Genomic DNA, 21,144 nt, shown 5'->3' with positions numbered 1-21,144 from the left:
ACCGGAAGTCATCCGTTGGGATTTTTTGAGACCTATCAACGGCTTTTGATTGTGTAAATCATCGAATACTTCTAGATAAGCTCAAGTACTGTGGTATGAATGGGACAGTGCTGGTTTAAATCATACCTAACTGGGAGAGTGCAGGAAGTTGAAATAAGCAGTTCACGTAATAAGCAAAAAAACTGGTGATTTCTCAAACTGGGGAAAAATCAAGTATGGTGTGCCGCAAGGTTCGATCTTGGGTCCTCTGCTGTTCTTAATATATATTAATGACTTGCCATTCTATATTCACGAAGATGGAAAGTTGGTACTTTTTGTCGATGATACAAGTATAGCTATCACACCCAACAGACAAGAATTAACTGGTGAAATTGTAAACGACGTTTTTCAGAAAATCATTACGTGGTTCTCTGCAAATGGGCTCGCATTAACTTTGACGAAACACAGTATATACAGTTGCACACAGTAAATGGAATGACACCAATAATAAATATAGACTTCGATTAGAAATCGGTAGCTAAGGTAGAATATTCAAAATTTCTAAGTGTGTGCATTGATGAGGGGTTGAACTGGAAAAAACACACTCAGGCTCTTCTGAAATGTTTGAGTTCAGTTACTTATGCTATTAGGGTCATTGCAAATTTTGGCGATATTCGTCTCAGTAAATTAGCTTACCATACCTATTTTCATTCTCTGCTTTCGTATGGCATCATATTCTGGGGTAACTCATCATTGAGTAAAAGAGTGTTTATTGCACAAAAGCGTGTAATGAGAATAATTGCTGGAGCTCATCCAAGATCATCTTGCAGACACTTATTTAAAGAGCTAGAGATCTTCACTGTAGCCTCACAATATATAAATATATAAATATATATATATATATATATATATATATATATATATATATATATATATATATATATTCACTTATGAAATTTGTTATTAACAACCCGAACGAATTCAAAAGTAATGGCAGTGTAAATGGCTGCAACACTAGGAGAAAGGATGATCTCCACTACTCAAGGTTAAATCTAACTTTGGCTCAGAAGGGGTAAATTATGCTGCCACAAAAGTCTTTGGTCACTTACCAAATGGCATCAAAAGTCTGACAGATAGCCATACAGCATTTCAAAGGAAATTAAAAGAATTTCTTAATGGCAACTTCTTCTACTCATTAGATGAATTTTTGGATATAGTAAGTGGGTAATTTCCCCAACCCCACAAAAAAATATTAAATATATTAAGTGTCATGTAATATTTTGTGTAATGTAACATCTTGTATAGACACATTTTATTAACCTGGCACGTTCCAAATCATTACGAAGTGTCGTACTCATGATCTATGGAACAAGTACTAACCTAATCTTTAACACCACTTTTATGTTAAATAACTGTAAGCAGAATATCAGTTACATCACATCTGTCGGCCCGTCCCCAATTGGGGGAACGAATATAGAATAAAGAGAAACCAAAACTGCATAAGAGGAGACTGACCGCGAGGAGCTCCGGCTCGAAGTAAGCGGGGTTGAAGTAGAGCTTCCGCCGGCCCGAGGCGATGCCGCGCAGAGACCCCGGCGCGCAGAGCGCGAGGTGGTCGTCGGCGTCGGCGTAGCCGCCGCGGCCGTCGCCCTCGGTGGTCTCCACGATGGACACGTCGCCCTGCGGCAGCCGCTCCATCGAACCCGCGCCCTCCTGCGTCAGCGCCGGCTCGCACAGGTAGAGCTCCGCGCCGCACTGGTGCCGGCAAGAGTGGACCAGAGCCGACGTCACCGTGACCTGCACCTGCGACAACCAGACCACTCAACAAACGACCGCTTGCCCACTTGCCGACTCCGAGAGGCGATGTTTGTTCCACGGCTGACACCTCACGAAAATTGATTTTGTGAGACCCACAAAGCAAGGCTAACTAGTAAATTTAGCGCTGTTATGCAACGATCAGTGACTTGGGTTCTTCCGTCACTGCTTGGTAGAGCAAAAGATTGGGAAACGAAAGCCCGTCCATTGCTTTCATTGTCAGAAAGAACTGTATAAAAAAAAAAAAAAAAACAGGTTATTAGGTGAACCTTCCTAGCAGATTAAAACTGTGTGCCGGACCGAGACTCGAACTCGTGACCTTTGCCTTTCGCGGGCAAGTGCTCTACCATCTGAGCTACCCAACCACGACTCCCGCCCCGTCCTCAAAGCTTTACTTCCGCCAGTACCTCGCCTCCTACTTTTCAAACTTCACAGAAGCTCTCCTGCGATTCATGAAGTTTGGAAAGTAGGAGGCGAGGTACTGGCGGAAGTAAAGCTGTGACGACTGGGCGGGAGTCGTGATTGGGTAGCTCAGATGGTAGAGCACTTGCCCGCGAAAGGCAAAGGTCCCGAGTTCGAGTCTCGGTCCGGCACACAGTTTTAATCTGCCAGGAAGTTTCATATCATCGCACACTCCGCTTCAGAGTGAAAATCTCATTCAGGTAATCAGGTGTCTAATTTGGAATGCATTCTTAGCGATGCGTCCAGCAGCAGGAAAGTTGCCGATAGATAAATCACTTGGCTAAGACCCCACTGTCACCTGAAAGAAAAGAAAACTAGTATCACAGGTAGGGATTCAAAGAGCCAATTTAAGGCGTCAAAAAATCAGAAAAGCAGCCACGAGGTCGTATGCGACATCAACAGTGACACTGTAGTGATAGCTTTGCGCCATTTTTTGCATTCATTTTTGCAGCGATGACGTTATTTATCTAGACATATGGAGTTAATGTATGTATGTGTGGTGTCACCGCCAGACACCACACTTGCTAGGTGGTAGCTTAAATCGGCCGCGGTCCATTTAGTACATGTCGGACCCGCGTGTCGCCACTGTGTGATCGCAGACCTAGCGCCACCACGAGGCAGGTCTCGAGAGACGATATAGCACTCGCCCCAGTTGTACGAGGAGATTGCTAGAGACCATACGGACGAAGCCTTCCTCTCATTTGCCGAGAGCCAGTTAGAATAGCCTTCCGCTAAGTCCATGGCTACGACCTAGCAAGGCGCCATTAGCCTTACCTACTTTGAGAGTTATAGTATAAATGTCTCAAGAAGAATGCTGTAGTCATCTAATAATAAAGTATAAAGCAGCTACGTACTTTTCTTGCTACCATTCAATAGTTATCCTGTTCCAGAATTGACGCCCGTCGGCGTGAGTGTGTACGCGTGCCTTTCTATCGGTTACCCGTCACTGTGGACTGGCTGCCTTGTCAGTCCACTTCATTGGCGACGAGTCTACAAAGGATCTTGTGTTTTGCTTTGCCCTAATTTATTTATGTCATGGCTTGCAGAATCAGCAGACGCAGGCGTTATTGGATGCCCTTGGACAGCTCATCCAGGGTCAATGTGCGCTGCACACCGATGCGGCCGCCGCCGCTGCACCGCTACCGCAGCCACAACCTGCCGTTGCACCGCCTTTTAGGCACTACGACCCGAACCAAGAGACCTGGCAAGAGTGGTCCCGCCAGTTTGCCTTCCACCTCGCTGCCTACAGAATTCAAGGTAATGAGCGGCAGCCGTTTTTGCTTTCTTGTGTCGGTGTGTCCACCTACCGTGTGCTAGTGAAATTGTTTCCCCGACGAGACGTAGCAACTCTGTCCTACGAGGAAATTTTGTCTGCATTAGATGTCTATTTCAATGAAACAGTTAATGTGGTTGCAAAACGGTATACGTTTTTTCGTACAAAACGTACGGCCGGTCAAACTAATAGGGAGTGGGTAGCAACATTGCAAGGACTTACTAGGGAGTGTTCTTTTGACTGTGACTGTGGTCTTTCTTATTCAGATACAATGGTACGTGATGCTATTGCACAGAACGTTTCTGATGTTCGCATACGGGAGCAAATTTTGAAACTAGTTAATCCCTCCCTTCAACAAGTGATAGACATATTGGATAGACAGGACACACTTGACTGTGCTCAGGAATCTTTTGAAACTTCGCCAGCTGTGTGTAACATTAACCGGCCCGCCGGGCGCTCTCGAGCTGCGCGGCCCGGTCAACTGCCCTCGCATACGTCCGCACAGCTGCCGCCGCGCGCTAAGCCAGGTGTGCCGCGCCAGCACACAAATGCAGTGAAATCATGCCCGCGGTGTGCTACTAGACATTCGCGTGAACATTGCCCGTCACGCCAAGCTATTTGCTTTTTCTGCAATAAGAAAGGACATGTTCAAAGTGTTTGCCAGAAAAAGCTCCGTTCAGACAATCACAACCATTCCAGGCCCTTTGCTTCGCGCCGGAATCGAACCAAGGACACTCAGGCTCGTGGACCTTCGCCCATGGACATTCATGTCGTTAATTCCACTTCGTCCAGTGACACTTTCTCTAACAGTGCCTGTGTTCGTCCCACAAAAACTGTGCGTCGACGTCGCCGGAAATCACGTCAATTAGCAAGTGATTCTGTACCAGTGTCTGTTCAAATTGCACAAAACTTGTGTCATTTTATGTTCTTCGTTCTTCTTCTGCAGTGAACTTGTTTGGCTTAGATTTATTTCAGTTGTTTAACATGTCTATTGTAAATCAGGTCCTATCAGTGACTCAAACTGTGCCTTCAGACAGTGTTTCTCGTCTATGTGACGAATTTGCAGACATTTTTGCATCGGGCTTAGGTTGCGCTAAAAACTATGAAGCACATTTGGAACTGAAAGTAAGTGCGCAACCGACATTTTTCAGAGCGCGCAATGTTCCCCACGCATTGCGTGATGAGGTCGCAAGAACATTGAACGATTTAGCGCCACAAGGTGTGCGTGAATGTGCGCAATGCCTCTTCTCTTTCAGCTCCGCTTCATCGCGTACGCCGTACAGGTGTTCCGTTCGTCTGGACGACGGAATGCGAACGCGCCTTTCGCCAGTTGAAATCGGCGTTGCTTTCTAATACGTGCCGTACGCCATTCGATCCCCAGAAACCCCTTTTGTTGATGGTAGATGCATCGGATTTCGGGATCGGTGCTGTGCTTGCGCACAAAATTGGCTCCCTTGATCGCCCTATTGCCTTTGCGTCCAAATTGCTCTCGTCTGCGCAAAGAAATTATTCACAGATAGAGAAAGATGCTTTGGTTCTCGTGTTTGGTGTTACTAAGTTCCATGATTTCTTGTATGGTCGTCACTTCACCATCATCACAGACCACAAACCTTTGACATCGCTTTTTCATCCGACCAAGCCTGTACCTCCACGTACAGCGCAGAAATTCATTCGCTGGTCTATTTTCCTCTCGCAGTACCGCTACGATATCTTGTATCGGTCCACTGCTAAGCACGGAAACGCCGATGCGTTGTCCCGTTTGCCTGTTGCTGAGGATAAAGCATTCGATTCTTCCGAACTTGCTTGCATGTTCATTGATTCAGAAACCGATGAATTGGTCGAATCGTTTCCGATTGATTTTCGTCGTGTAGCTACAGCCACAGCTGCTGACCCTGTCCTTGCTACTGTTTTGCGTTTTGTTGCTACGCAATGGCCTTTGTCAAAGTCTCGGATCGAGGATCCGTTGGTTCGCCGATTTTTTGCTCACAAGGAGAGACTTTTTGTTCGACGTGGTGTTTTGTTGTTGCGTTCTGATAATGATCAGTCCAGAGTCGTGATCCCACGTTCGTTACAGTCCTCTGTTTTACGGCTTCTTCACCAAGGACATTGGGGTATAGTGCGAACGAAACAACTTGCTCGTCAGCACTGTACTTGGTTCGGAATCGATGCTGCGATTACGAATATGTGTTCTTCTTGCATGGCGTGTGCCGAACAACAATCCGCACCGCCGCGGAAAGTCTTTGCATGGCCAAAAGCCACTTCCCCTTGGCAACGCTGGCACATTGATTTTGCTGGTCTATTCTGGAATGCTCGATGGTTGGTTCTGGTCGATGCCTTCAGTAATTTTCCTTTTGTTGTCCGGATGTCTTCCACGACGTCCTCCGCCACCATCCAAGCGTTGTCTGCTATCTTTTGCATTGAAGGTCTTCCGCAGACTATTGTTTCCGACAATGGCCCACACTTCATGTCCGCAGAATTTCAGTCATTCTGCCAGGCCAATGGTATTCAACATCTGACATCCGCGCCGTTTTCGCCTCAGTCCAACGGTACCGCTGAACGATTGGTCCGGACTTTCAAGTCACAGATGTTGACATTGAAAGAGTCGCATTCTCGGGAGGACGCACTGTTGCTCTTTTTGTCTTCGTATCGCTCTCAGCCCCGAGATGGTCGCTCGCCGGCTGAGTTGCTCCACGGTCGTCCTCATCGCACCTTGATGTCTTTGCTGCATCCGCCGCATCAGGTTCCTGTGCAGCGGCAGACTCCTGCTTTTGCTCCAGGCGACGTTGTATTTTATCGCAACTATCGCGGTTCACGGCGTTGGCTCGCAGGGCGCATTCTTCGCTGCCTCGGCCGCGCGATGTATTTGGTTTTGGGGGCCTCTGGTGAGGTGCGTCGGCATCTCAATCAGCTGCGCCTCTGTCGTCGCACGGGTTCTGCCGCTCCCCGTCTGCTTTCAGCGACGGTGCCGTCCGGTCAGCGCCCTGGGGACCCATCTACTGGCTCGCCTCATCCCCAGGTGTTCCCGACGATGCCTTCCATTTTGTCCCATGGCGACGCGCCGCCGCGGCAGCCGCCGCCACCGCCGCCGCCGCCGCAGCCGCCGGTCCTCCGGCCGGCGCCGCCCGCATTCGACGCTTCGCTGCAGCCGCCACGCGCCTCCCTGGGTCACGCGCCGCCGATCGCTTCCCGTGACCAGCTGTCCTCCGCCATGGAACTCTTGCCCGCTCCGGACCACATGACGTCATCGCGCGTCGGCTACCCCGACGCCATGGAGTTCGACACTTCGGCCCCTCATGTTTCTTTACGGGCGCATACACCGCATGTTGACGTGCACCCTGGACTAGCTTTTCAGGCGTTTCCTAGCTCCCCTCGGACCGAATGGCCGGGTGCGGGTGGCACAGCCTCGCCTGTTGTTAGGCTCCCCACCTCGTCGCATACGTCAACATGGGGTCCTCCCCACGGCGGGCGGAAGCCTTATCTCACGACCGTTCGCCGATTTGCGGGGGAGGAATGTGGTGTCACCGCCAGACACCACACTTGCTAGGTGGTAGCTTAAATCGGCCGCGGTCCATTTAGTACATGTCGGACCCGCGTGTCGCCACTGTGTGATCGCAGACCTAGCGCCACCACAAGGCAGGTCTCGAGAGACGATATAGCACTCGCCCCAGTTGTACGAGGAGATTGCTAGCGACCATACGGACGAAGCCTTCCTCTCATTTGCCGAGAGCCAGTTAGAATAGCCTTCTGCTAAGTCCATGGCTACGACCTAGCAAGGCGCCATTAGCCTTACCTACTTTGAGAGTTATAGTATAAATGTCTCAAGAAGAATGCTGTAGTCATCAAATAATAAAGTTAAGTATAAAGCAGCTACGTACTTTTCTTGCTACCATTCAATAGTTATCCTGTTCCAGAATTGACGCCCGTCGGCGTGATTGTGTACGCGTGCCTTTCTATCGGCTACCCGTCACTGTGGACTGGCTGCCTTGTCAGTCCACTTCAGTATGTAATCGTGATTAGTAACTACAAAATAATTTGCACGTGCATGCAGTATTTACAAATTAACAAGAGATGGAAGGATTACGAGTGCCACCTGCAGGAACTGTTTCTAGTCATTAGCATATATAGACCTGTAACATTTAAATAGAGTACATCATAAAAGTTTCATTTCTACACAGAAGCTCTCCTGCGATTCATGAAGTTTGGAAAGTAGGAGACGAGGTACTGGCGGAAGTAAAGCTGTGACGACTGGGCGGGAGTCGTGATTGGGTAGCTCAGATGGTAGAGCACTTGCCCGCGAAAGGCAAAGGTCCCGAGTTCGAGTCTCGGTCCGGCACACAGTTTTAATCTGCCAGGAAGTTTCATATCATCGCACACTCCGCTTCAGAGTGAAAATCTCATTCAGGTAATCAGGTGTTTAATTTGGAATGCATTCTTAGCGATGCGTCCAGCAGCAGGAAAGTTGCCGATAGATAAATCACTTGGCTAAGACCCCACTGTCACCTGAAAGAAAAGAAAACTAGTATCACAGGTAGGGATTCAAAGAGCCAATTTAAGGCGTCAAAAAATCAGAAAAGCAGCCACGAGGTCGTATGCGACATCAACAGTGACACTGTAGTGATAGCTTTGCGCCATTTTTTGCATTCATTTTTGCAGCGATGACGTTATTTATGTAGACATATGGAGTTAATGTATGTATGTAATCGTGATTAGTAACTACAAAATAATTTGCACGTGCATGCAGTATTTACAAATTAACAAGAGATGGAAGGATTACGAGTGCCACCTGCAGGAACTGTTTCTAGTCATTAGCATATATAGACCTGTAACATTTAAATAGAGTACATCATAAAAGTTTCATTTCTACAAAATGTATATGTTTTGGCCCATCGTAGTTACGTTTTAAAATTACATATCTTGACACAATTAATTACATTCGATCACACATTACACATAATTTATTATATGGTTATATGATAGTGGAACAAACACTGGTAGCAGTTACTTCTGTAAAATACCTGGGCGTATGCATGCGGAACGATTTGAAGTGGAATGATCATATAATATTAATTGTTGGTAAGGCGGGTGCCAAGTTGAGATTCATTGGGAGAGTCCTTAGAAAATGTAGTCCATCATCAAAGGAGGTGGCTTACAAAACACTCGTTCGACCTATACTTGAGTATTGCTCATCAGTGTGGGATCCGTACCAGGTCGTGTTGACAGAGGAGATAAAAAAGATCCAAAGAAGAGCGGCGCGTTTGGTCACAGGGTTATTTGGTAGGCGTTTTAGCGTTACGGAGATGTTTAGCAAACTCATGTGGCAGACTCTGCAAGAGAGGCGCTCTGCATCGCGGTGTAGCTTGCTGTCTAGGTTTGGAGAAGGTGTGTTTCTGGATGATGTCTCGAATATTTTGCTTCCCCCTACTTATACCTCCCGAGGAGATCACGAATGTAAAATTCGAGAAATTCTAGCGCGCACGGAGGCTTTCCACGAACCATACGCGACTGGAACAGGAAAGGGAGGTAATGACAGTGGCTCGTAAAGTGCCCTCCGCCACACACCGTTGGGTGGATGGCGTAGTATAGATGTAGATATAGATGTAGATGAAAACAAAGCAAAAAGATTATGTAGTTCCAGTCTAGCCTCAGTAGGCCAGATTTGAGAATGAACCGGTCAGTTATAAACTAGTAGCCAAAATATACGTACTACAGCTGTGACATACGAGGGTTATTCGGAAAGTCAGAAACGATCGGTCAAGAAATGGAAACCACAGTGAAAAAATCTGATGAAGTTTTGCACAGGTGTGTTGGGTAGTGTCTCTAGTATGCCTGTTGATAGCCTTACGTCGTTATTTTTAGTTCTGAGCACACAGGGAGCACATAAAGATACCTAGAACAATAGTGTCTCCCGCCAAGTACGAAGGCCTGGTGAGAAATTTCGCCTGAAGCTATGCACCCAACATTACATAACTGTTGTGCGTTTTCTTCTCCAAGACAATTCTCAGCCGCATTCTGCAGGGGCAATGAAGATGCTCCTGCAGCGTTTTCAATTGGAAATGTTTGATTACCCACAATATAGCCCGTAATTGTCTCCCTCTGAGTTTCATCTCTGCTCAAGTGAACCGCTGGCTATGGTCGCATTCCTGGATGTCTGTTTTTACCCTGAGTCAGATACAACACTGGTAGGTGTACTTTTGCCGCATCTCGTGGTCGTGCGGTAGCGTTCTCGCTTCCCACGCCCGGGTTCCCGGGTTCGATTCCCGGCGGGGTCAGGGATTTTCTCTGCCTCGTGATGGCTGGGTGTTGTGTGCTGTCCTTAGGTTAGTTAGGTTTAAGTAGTTCTAAGTTCTAGGGGACTGATGACCATAGATGTTAAGTCCCATAGTGCTCAGAACCATTTGAACCAGGTGTACTTTTATGGGAGTGAGTCACGGCGTATAATTACCAAGTTCTGTTTGGTTATGTCCAAACATTTCAAGTGGTGGCACATACGGTGCCTGACAAAAAGTATCCGGATATGCCTATGTAATGCGGAACTGACCACTAAATGGCACTACAGACAGATCCGGTAGCATAACAGGTGATGCATCGGGCTGGACGTCGAACGTGGGTCAGTCATTGGATGTCACCTGAGTATCAGATCCATCAGTGACATTCCAACCCTTCTAGACCTGCCAAATCGATAGTAGGAGATGTGACTGTGAAGCAGAAAGGCGAATGCAACACCACAGCTAAAAAAACGCGACCTTATATACTGACGGAGAGGGAGCGTCGAGCATTGCACGAAATTAGTAGAAGGAATCACTCGTGACTTGCAATGTGCTACCAGCAGTCGGGCTAACACGATGACTGCGCAGGAAGCTTAGAAGATTGGAGTACAGTGGTCGAGTATGTCGTCATAAGCCACACATTTCTCTAGTCAGTGCTAGGCGACGCTTGAGGTGGTCTAAAGAGAAACGGCATCTGTAAACGAGTGATCTGGAGTGAGTAATCACGCCGTACCCTTTGGAAATCCAACGGAAGGATTACGTTTAGGCGACGGCCTAGAGAACGTTAGCTTCCGTAATGCATAGTGCCAACAGCGAAGTACGGAGGAGGTGCTGTTACGATATCGGGGTGTGCTTCGTGATACTTTGTGCAATTTTTATTGCTCTTAAAAATGGCGAATTTAGATGGATATGAGCGCATTTTACAACATTGTGTGCAGCAGATGAGCAGTCTGGAAAGAAACGATGATCAATTGTGCCAGCATGACTACGCACTCTCTCACTTAGCAGCAACTGTGAGACAATGGTTTGCGGACAATAACGTTCCTGAAAAGGACTGACCTGCCCAGAGTGCCGACCTGAATCCAATGGGACACCTTTGGTATGAGTGAGAACGTTGGCTTCGAATCTTTCCCCAGCGTCTAACATCACTAACTTCTCTAGATCCGGCTCTTCGGGAAGAATGATCTACCGTTCCTCCGCCGTCATACAGCGTCCTGAGTAAAGCTGAAGCAGTCAAGGCGAAGTGTGGAGACACTCCATATTAGTGCTCACTAATAGGTGTTCGCGATCAGAGTGCGTAGTTTCCCACGGGGTGTACAAACCTGTCTCCACACCCGCTGCACTTTTCTGCATTCGTTGGACATCTGTCGCCATGTCCATTTGATGCGGAGTTAAGATGCTGGAAAAATACTTTAGACTCGATCGCACGTGCGTCTTGTTTGTGATTTCCTTTACACACGCATTACAATCTCCCAGAACCCTTCCAACAAATTAAATCTTCCTTCGTCTTCCCTAAAAGGTATTTCAGGTGATCGTCGCATTTCGTCCTGTCACAAACAGGAGGAGGAGATTAGTGTTTAACGTCCCGTCGACAATGAGATCATTAGAAACGGAGCACAAGCTCGGATTAGGGAAGAATTGGGAAGGCAATCGGCCGTGCCCCTTCAAAGGCACCATCCCGGCATTTGTCTGAAACGATTTAGGGAATTCACGGAAAACCTAAATCAGGATCGCCGGAGACAAGTTTGAACCGTCGTCCTCCCAAATGCGAATCCAGTGTGCTAACCACTCTGGTACTAACAGTCAATACTTATATGAGGCGACGTTGCAGGCAGTACCACACTACACTGAGCATCACTTTTTCGAAACCACGTAAATGTATCCCATTGCAATGCACAACTTTTAAATTTGGCTCAAAGGTGCCTACAGGCTTCTTCTGTAATGGTGCAAAATTATGGCGCCCTGCAATGTCACCTTCGGGCTCGACAATGCTTCAGACAGAAAGGTGTCGACACAAGGGAAAGAAAAGGCCAGAGCTCACAAATTCATTTGACGTGTAAAGCGGGTTAATCACGTCCCACTGCCACAAAATTTCGCAATAATTCTGCCCAACCCCGTCGTGGACGTGTCAGACGTTGGGAAGGCCGTCACAGCCCCTCTCACCCATATTTCATCCCTTCGTATGACGGCTCCGCGATGGTCATTTCCTAACTTAGGATGGTGGGGCGGGGAGTGTTAGAGGGACCGTTTGCCGTTTTATTAAAAGGAAGGTCAGCGTTGGCCGTAATATTGATGTTTTATTGATTGAAAAATCGATTTTCAATCACATAGTGATCATCTTCAGTGCTGTGGTGTACAAATTAAACTCATAGACACTGGTGTCTAGTTATCAGTAACCAAAGCTGAGAAGCGATCACAATTATTTTATTGACGCGTGTGTGAATATCGCACCCCTCCATAATCAGGCCGCACGAGGGCATGAAACAAGAGCACTGAAAAATCATAAGAACCCTTTGCTGCTTCATATCGCTTTCAAATTTCTTTGAATGGCTTTGAACGGTCGCTAGTGACTTCACTTGCACACCAGAGCAAAAATTGCGGTAGCACTGCGCTTTGAATGACTTGAGGTCACGTTCAGTGTTGTTGATAGCCCACGATGCCCTTTGAGGAGGTTTGAAGCGTCAGGGGGATGTCACCAGTATCAATGATTAATAAAAACGACTTCCTGTTGCTGATCGCCCTGAGAACTGTCATTTTCGACTGCAAAATGGGTGGGAATCAACATCCGAAAGGAAGGGGTGGTTTCACTGACGCCCTTTGTGCCACCCCCTGTGGCCTTTTCGTGTCGATTGTGAGCGGCGCTGACACGTTTTCCTCGCCCACTGCGTGATTTCAGTGTTGGGCGACGCGCTTCCATAGCAGAGCAGTCAAAGGAAAGGCTGAGTGTTACACGTTCACGGTGGTGGGAGGCAGAACTGTGGTGGAGTTTCGTGCCAGTGGGACATCATTAATCCACAGTACACATCACATGAACTTCTGAGCTCTGGTCTTTCTTTCGCATGTACAGACACCTTGCTGTTTGTCGAGCCGTAGAAAACGTCGCTGGACACCACGCCTTGGTGTTTATACCCTTACAGAGGAATTTGTGAGCATCTTTGAGCGAAATTTCAAATTTATGAGTCCCGATGTGAGACAAAGCGATACGCTAAAACGTGATCCGCTAAATAGTGATCCTTTAGCGCAATGTACATTTAGCCACAGTTAAAAAGAGCTGCCATTCATTACATCAAGTTAAAATCTTGTCAAAGTCTTTCTGCAATTCCCTGCCAAACATTGCTGTAGACAACAGCACCGGCAACGAAAAGACCATAGAGCTGCTGATACTACACTACTAGCTATTAAAATTGCCACACCAAGAATAAATGCAGATGATAAACAGGTATTCATTGGAGAAATATATTATACTAGAACAGACATGTGATTACATTTTCACACAATTTGGTTGCATAGATCCTGAGAAATCAGTACCCAGAACAACCACCTCTGACCGTAATTACGGACTTGATACGCCTAGGCATTGAGTCAAACACACCTTGGATGGCGTGTATAGGAACAGCTGCCCATGCAGCTTCAACACGATACCACAGTCCATCAAGAGTAGTGACTGGCATATTGTGACGAGCCAGTTGCTCGGCCACCACTGACCACACGTTTTCAATTGGTGAGCGATCTGGAGAATGTGCTGGCCAGGGCAGCAATCGAACATTTTCTGTATCCAGAAAGGCCCGTACATGACCTGCAACATGCGGTCGTGTATTATCTTGCTGAAATGTAGGGTTTCGCAGGGATCGAATGAAGGGTAGAGCCACGGGTCGTAACACATCTGAAATGTAACGTCCTCTGTTCAAAGTGCCGTCAGTGCGAACAAGAGGTGACCGAGACGTGTAACCAATGGTAACCCATACCATCAAGCCGGGTGATACGCCAGTATGGCGATGACGAACACACGCTTCCAATGTGCGTTCACCGCGATGTTGCCAAACGCGGATGCGACCATCATGATGCTGTAAACGGAACCTGGATTCATCCGAAAAAGTGACGTTTTGCCATTCGTGCACCCGGGTTCGTCGTTGAGTACACCATCGAAGGCGCTCCTGTCTGTGATGCAGCGTCAAGGGTAACCGCAGCCATGGTCTCCGAGCTGATAGTCCATGCTGCTGCAAACATCGTCGATGTGTTCGTGCAGATGGTTGTTGTCTTGCAAACGTCCCCATCTGTTGACTCAGGGATCGTCACGTGGCTGCACGATCCGTTACAGCCATGCGGATAAGATGCCTGTCATCTCGACTGCTAGTGATACGAGGCCGTTGGGATCTAGCACGGCGTTACGTATTACCCTCCTAAACCCACCGATTCCATATTCTGCTAACAGTCATTGGATCTCGACCAACGCGAGCAGCAGTGTCGCGATACGATAAACCGCAATCGCGATAGGCTACAATCCGACCTTTATCATAGTCGGAAACGTATTGGTACGCATTTCTCTTCCTTACACGAGGCATGACAACAACGTCTCACCAGGGAACGCCGGTCAACTGCTGTTTGTGTATGAGAAATCGTTTGGAAACTTTCCTCATGTCAGCACGTTGTAGATGTCGGCGCCAACCTTGTGTGAGTGCTCTGAAAAGCTAATCATCTGCATATCACAGCATCTTCTTGCTGTCGGTTAAATTTCGCGTCTGTAGCACGTCATCTTCGTGGTGCAGCAATTTTAATGGCCAATAGTGTATCAACGCCATCTGCATTAGAGAACTGCATGAAGTTGAAGGCGAGGGAGGGTCATTCACGATGCACAAACGACCCTTGTGTGTCATCTCTAAATACCCTTAAGCGTCACTATTCCAAGACTGACATCAACCTGAAAAGATTTCGCTATCACAGGTAATAGTGCCAATAGTGCCTGCAAAGCACTAAAGTGCCAAAAATTTCTGTGTGGAGCTTACCGATCCGCGCTCGTCGTCGGACAGCGGGCCCTGCGAGTCGTCGTTGGCGTCGGAGGACCTGGCGGAGCTGCAGCACGAGTCGGAGTCTTCGTGTCGGCGCCTGCGGCGGCCGGCGCGCGCCTGCGGCTGCAGCAGTAGCGGGTTGCGCTTCACGACGGGCGGCGGCTCCAACGGCTCGGCCGCCCCCAGGCCCAGCTCCGCCGAGCTGCAGCCCGACTTGGACGAGCCGCCGCCGCCGCGCCGCGCGTGCAGGTATAGCAGCACCGACGCCACGTAGACGAGCCCCAGCAGCAGCGAACACACGCCGATCGCCACGTACTCGCTGGCGCTCAGGCCCCCGCCGTCACTGCCGCCCCCGAGCGCAGCCCCCAGCCGGCCGTCCGCCTCTGATAAGCCGCTGTCTGCACCGAGTACGGAAAAAATCAGTTTTAATCGACAACAAAAGGTTGTTGCCACTTAACAGCTTATGGGGGGTAGGACGTCAAACGGGACGACTTGGAGCAGGAGAGACACTACAGGCATTTTTAACCTCCACTGTCTGTACTTTTAAAAATAAATTCATAAAATTTTGTCAGAATAACCAGAAAGGATTCAGGATTTTCACTTATAGTGGTGGAAGTCCAAAAATATGAGAAAATAATTTATTTTTTTATATTTGTACTTCACCTTTTTTTCACTTACCATTGGCTGCATTTGTTGCTATAGGTACACTTTTCTTCATAAGTAAGGGAGATTTTCCGATTAATTTTGCACAGCATACAAACCATACTTACAGGTGTATGAAACTCTAGAATTTTCCAAATACATTAAAAACTGTGGTAAAAATTGAGATAATTAAATACAATATTTGAGTTTTTTCGAAGCATAAAGTTTAAAATGTAACAGCACATTCATTTTTTCATAAATTAAATAATCTCTAGAGTTTCATACACCTGTAAGTATGTTTGTACACTCTGCAAGATTCATCGAAGAATCTCTCTTATTTATGAAGAAACGTGTACCTATAGCAACAAACGCAGCCAATAGAAGTGAAAAAATGATGAATTTTCACATTTAAAAAAATTATTTTGTTATTTTCTTTGAACTTCCACTGCTATGACTGTGGATCCTGAATCCTTCCGCGTCATGCTGACAAAGTTTTATGAATTTATTCGTAAAAGTATAGACAGTGGAAATTAAAATTTCCTGTGGTGTCTCTCCTGCTCCAAGACGGCCCTTTTGACGCCCTACCCCCCTTAACAGCTCTCATTTACCGTCTTGCAAAGTCATCAGATGATCAAAACGACTTGCAAAATCATTTAGATGAGATATCTGTATCGTGCGAAAAGTGGCAAATGACCATGAATAAAAAATAGTGCAAAGTTATTCACATGAGTACTAAAAGAAATGAGCTAAATTTCGATTACGCGATAAGTTACATAAATCTGAAGGCTGTAAATTCAACTAAATACTTAGGGATTACAATTACAAATAACCTAAATTGGAACGATCACATAGAAAATATTGTGGGTAGAGCAAACCAAAGACTGCGATTCATTGGCAGAGTATTTAGAAGGTGCGACAGGTCTACTAAAGAGACTGCTTACACCACGCTTGCCCGCCCTATTCTGGAGTACTGCTGTGCGGTGTGGGATCCGCATCATGTGGGACTGACGGATGACATCGAAAAAGTACAAAGAAGGGCAGCTCGTTTTGCATTATCGCTAAATAGGGGAGATAATGTCACAGACATGATACGTGAATTGGAGTGGCACTCATTAAAACAATGGCGTTTTTCATTGAGACGGGATCTTCTCATGATATTTCAATCACCAGTTTTCTCCTCCGTTTGCGAAAGCATTCTGTTGGCACCCACCTTCATAGGGAGAAATGATCATCACGATAAAATAAGAGAAATCAGGGCTCCTTCAGGAAAATTTAAGTGCTCGTTTTTCCTGAGTGCCTTTCGAGAGTGGAACGGTAGAGAGACAGCTTGAAGGCTGTTCATTGAACCCTCTGCCAGGCAGTTTATTGTGAATAGCAGAGTAATCTCGTAGATGTAGATGTAGAGGAATGGATTGCTTTCGCTGGCAGTACGATAAAGGGATTATGACACTGTCGGCTCCAAGCGCAAGCGTTGTGTCTCCAATTCTCTAGTATGACATTTCCCTCATACGGTACTTCCAACTATGTCAAGAAGAAAAGATGACTTATGCAATAATTAAAACTAAGAACAGAATTCTGGAATCTTTAGAGACATTATAGAGATGAACTGGTTAGCAAAATAAAACTAGTCCGGAAAATTTACAATACGGGGAAAAAAACGACGCAGCATGAAGCAATTACTCTAATGGGACGACGGAACTCGAAGGAAGTTACGTACATGTACATACAAACAAATGATTACACTGCAGAAAAATTGGATGGTTTACTCAAGAGAATGAACTTCACTAATAGAGCAAGCCAGTAACGCTTGGGTCCACCTCCGGTCCTTATACAGGCAGTATTCGGCTTGGCTTTGACTGATACGGTTATTGGATGTCCTTCTGAGAGATATCGTGCCAAATTCTGTCCAATTGGCGAGTTGGATCGTCAAAATCACGAGCTGGTTGGAGGATCCTGCCCACAATGCTCCAAATATTCTGTGTCGAGCGGGATTAGCCGTGCGGTCTGAGGCGCTGCAATCATGGACTATGCGGATGGTACCGGCGCAAGTTCGAGTCCTCCCTCGGGCATGGATGTGTGTGTTTGTCCTTAGGATAATGTAGGTTAAGTAGTGTGTAAGCTCAGAGACTGATGACCTTAGCAGTTAAGTCCCATAAGATTTCACACACATTCGAACATTTTTTCTCAGTGGGGAAAAGATGTGACGACGTTGCTGGCCAAGGTAGGTTTGTCAGGAACGAAGACAAGCAGTAGAAACTTAAATCGTGTGCATGTACAAGCTAAAATGTAAGCGCAGGATGGCTTGTCATGAAGGGCAGCAAAACAGGACGTAGAATGTCGTCGAAGTACCGCTGTTTTGTCTGGGTTCCGCGGATAATAACCACAGACTATTCTACTACAGTCAATTACATTTCAGGCATCGATGACCAGAAATTTGCAAAAGTATCAAAAACTGAAGTGAATGAAAGAAATGTAACTAAGATAAAAATAATTTGTTTGTAAAATGAAGGTAGAACTTTATTCAGAATACATGCATTTTATAAACCAGCAACCTGCTCGTACATACATTTGTATCAGCCTCGAATCTCATTGAGTGGAGTGTAAATGCCTTCAGTGATAAGTCCCGTTTCGAATTGAGCACAGATGACCAGCGAAGACGCGTCTGGAGACGACCGGGACAGCGATGGGATACCAGCCTGACTGCCGCCTACCATAAGGTCCGACAACCATATTTTATGGTCTTGGGTGTCAACTCTTTTCATAACAGAGCCCCTTTGGTTGTCATTACAGTACAGCGGTACGCTGATAATATTCTACGTCCAGTTTTGTTGCCCTTCATGGCAAGCCGTCCTGGGATCTAACACACCAATTGGGCAGAATTTGGCACGATATCCCTCAGAAGGACATCAAACAACTCTATTAGTCTGTGCCAAATCGAATAACTGCTCGCATAAGAGCCAGAGTTGCACCAATGTATTATTGACTTGCTTAGTTGGCGTGGCTCTTTCTCTTGAACAAATCAAGCAGTTTTCATGAAACTGTAATCATTTCTGTTTCTGTACCCGTTCGTCACGTCTACTAATTTCCTTCGGCTTCGGATAATTCCTTCTTGTTGCATGTTCTTTTTGTCTTTGAGCGTATTTATAAGATTGACGTTGAAATGCCCCTTGCCACTAAACATGTGACTAATTTTATATTTTAATTTTAAAAATCAGCAGCCTCAGTTGCAAAGATTATATAGATTTACCTAGGTTTCAGTCTGGATAACCCAACCTTCTTCAAAATAAAAGTAACTACCGTTTGTCCGTAGTGGACATCGTCAAGCTAAAACTACAAATCCATAAATTATCGTCAGACTGTAAAAACGTATCTGAAACTGCCTCGGTCCCACTTCGCGACCGCGAAGCGGCAGCCACGAGTACTGTACTGAAACTGACCGCAGCTTCATGAGGCGCGCCTAGGCGGACACAGTACCTTGCGCCTCAAAAATGGTTCAAATGGCTCTGAGCACTATGGGACTCAACTGCTGAGGTCATTAGTCCCCTAGAACTTAGAACTAGTTAAACCTAACTAACCTAAGGACATCACAAACATCCATGCCCGAGGCAGGATTCGAACCTGCGACCGTAGCGGTCTTGCGGTTCCAGACTGCAGCGCCTTTAACCGCACAGCCACTTCGGCCGGCACCTTGCGCCTGCGCATAAACTGTGTGATGGGTACTTTTTGAGACAAGACGGAAACCTAACTCTTGACCTTGAATTTACTAGTTAAGTCAAATAAAAGAAAGGTACAGCTGAGGAAAAGGGCGTATATGTTATCCTGTGCAGAACGTACGTAGATCGACTGTCTTAACATTTATGAAGTATTCGTTGGTCATGATATGAGGAAGATGAGGAAGACATCACGTGCTTACAACGTGTGGCCTGTCTAGGAAAATTTTGTGCTTAAGCACGAAGTTTAATTACTTTAAAGAACTTAGGAGTGGGAAGGATAATATGAAGCCAACAGAGATCAATTATGCTCAAAGCTAAAGTGTGACTTGGCGAACATCGCTCCGGCCAACACACTTAAAATAATTGACCGACACAGGTCAATATATACTTAAAGAACTAGGGGAGGATGACGGGTAAATGGCTAAATTATGATGTGATTTGGCGAACAACGCTCCAAAGGACACCTTTAAACGTCATTGAGTAAGATCTATTCAAACTGATCCGGCTAGTCTCAACAAAAACTTCGTATCCAGTAGATTGTGGCAAGGTGTCGTTAACCTCCCGTGATACTTATATGGATATGACTGACATTAATTATGTTAATAAACAGTTGTGTATGGCTAGGTGATGGCGTCACTGCTATCATATACACACAATATTAACCACATTTGGTCATGTTGAAGGATTATGTGGTAGCACCTATATTCTATAATGGGATAGTGACTTGGTGATCGTCATTCCGGTTACTACACCTACGTGCTATTGACCGACGAAGTTATCATCCACTAATTAAATCAAGTGTTGAAACCGTTCTTAGCTCTAGAACGTGCATACCGAATATCGGTTGACCATCTGTGTGCATGTTCAACGTGTTCAATACGCCAAACATTAACCACTTAGTTTTGAAACAATAGCGTCACCCCAAAATTCGTAAATGTTGAAAATATGAGCAACTATCCGTCACAAAACATCTTGACATATTGACGCTTTTTTATGCGTTAAACCTATATCCCCAGCGCAGTGAGCTCTCTCAGCAGCTGCAAGGTGTTGCCACAACAATATCTTGCATTTTGCAAGCTGAGGTCTTTGGTGCTGTGTCCAAAATCCAGAAGATTCGCCAGCCACAAGAAACAAGAGCACGAATGTTTTTTCTAGGGATATAAAATTTCGAGGGGTGAATTAAAAGCGCGACTACATCAAGAGGTCTTCTTTTACGTTCCCTACTCTGCCCAGGATTATTCGCCTTTTTGTGTTCCTTTAATAGTATTTTTCATTCTTAAATAAATAGGTAAGACTAAGATACCGCGCAGGCAGACCGCATTGTTGGCGTGAGAAGAGACGTACCGGGTTCCCTGGGTGTACCCGCGACGCGGAAGGCCACGCAGGGGCTGAAGTCTGGCGTGGCAGAGGCGGCCGAGTCAGAGTCAGAGTCGGCGGCAGACGGAAGGCGTGCGGCGTCGTGTGGTTGGCGGCACTGCAGCCGCACCAGCAGCACGTGGCCCTCCATGCGCGACCGCAGGGCTCCCTCCCCCAGCCACTGCAACAGGGCCGTGTCCTAGTCACTGAGATGACAGGATTACTTGGGAAGAACGTGGACGATCATTGTGAATCGACAGGTGACAGGTAAAATTAACAGGAGAAAAAGATTAGGCGGGTGTAGACACAGGTAGGGATTTCAGGCTGCAATCGTATCTTTCCAATGATGGCGAGTGGGCGAGGTTGATGCTGAAACGTTCACAGTTAAGGGGCCGTTAATGGAAAGCACAAATTATTTGAAAGGTGCACCAAATTCACAATTTAGAAGATACGGCAATGAAATTTTGTAGTATCCTTTACATTAAATTAACACACTTTACAGTTAAGTTCATTGGATTATACATATTTAACTTCGTGCAATTTAAAAATCTTATTTTCAGAAAATAGTATATGCACCTTTTTCTCAGAAACTATTCAAGAGATTTCTACAAAATTTTCTCTGTCTAATCTCT

The 21,144-nt window shown here is 46.3% G+C and overlaps 1 protein-coding gene across 1 annotated transcript in view; it reads right to left on the bottom strand.

Annotated features, from left to right (window-relative positions):
- Positions 1-21,144, bottom strand: part of LOC126484989 (uncharacterized) — a 224,743-nt gene that overhangs the window by 38,015 nt on the left and 165,584 nt on the right. The window contains exons 7-9 of the mRNA XM_050108595.1: positions 20,501-20,693; positions 14,799-15,199; positions 1,495-1,782 (exon numbers count right to left, since the gene is read on the bottom strand). Coding sequence (XP_049964552.1) covers positions 1,495-1,782; positions 14,799-15,199; positions 20,501-20,693 — 882 coding nt within the window. The remainder of the gene's footprint in view (positions 1-1,494; positions 1,783-14,798; positions 15,200-20,500; positions 20,694-21,144) is intronic.

The sequence above is a fragment of the Schistocerca serialis genome, chromosome 6 (assembly GCF_023864345.2).
Source record: "Schistocerca serialis cubense isolate TAMUIC-IGC-003099 chromosome 6, iqSchSeri2.2, whole genome shotgun sequence".
In the NCBI taxonomy this organism is placed as follows: domain Eukaryota; kingdom Metazoa; phylum Arthropoda; class Insecta; order Orthoptera; family Acrididae; genus Schistocerca; species Schistocerca serialis.
The sequence above is the reverse complement of the archived record's forward strand: the minus strand, read 5'-3'. Positions and strand labels throughout refer to the sequence as shown.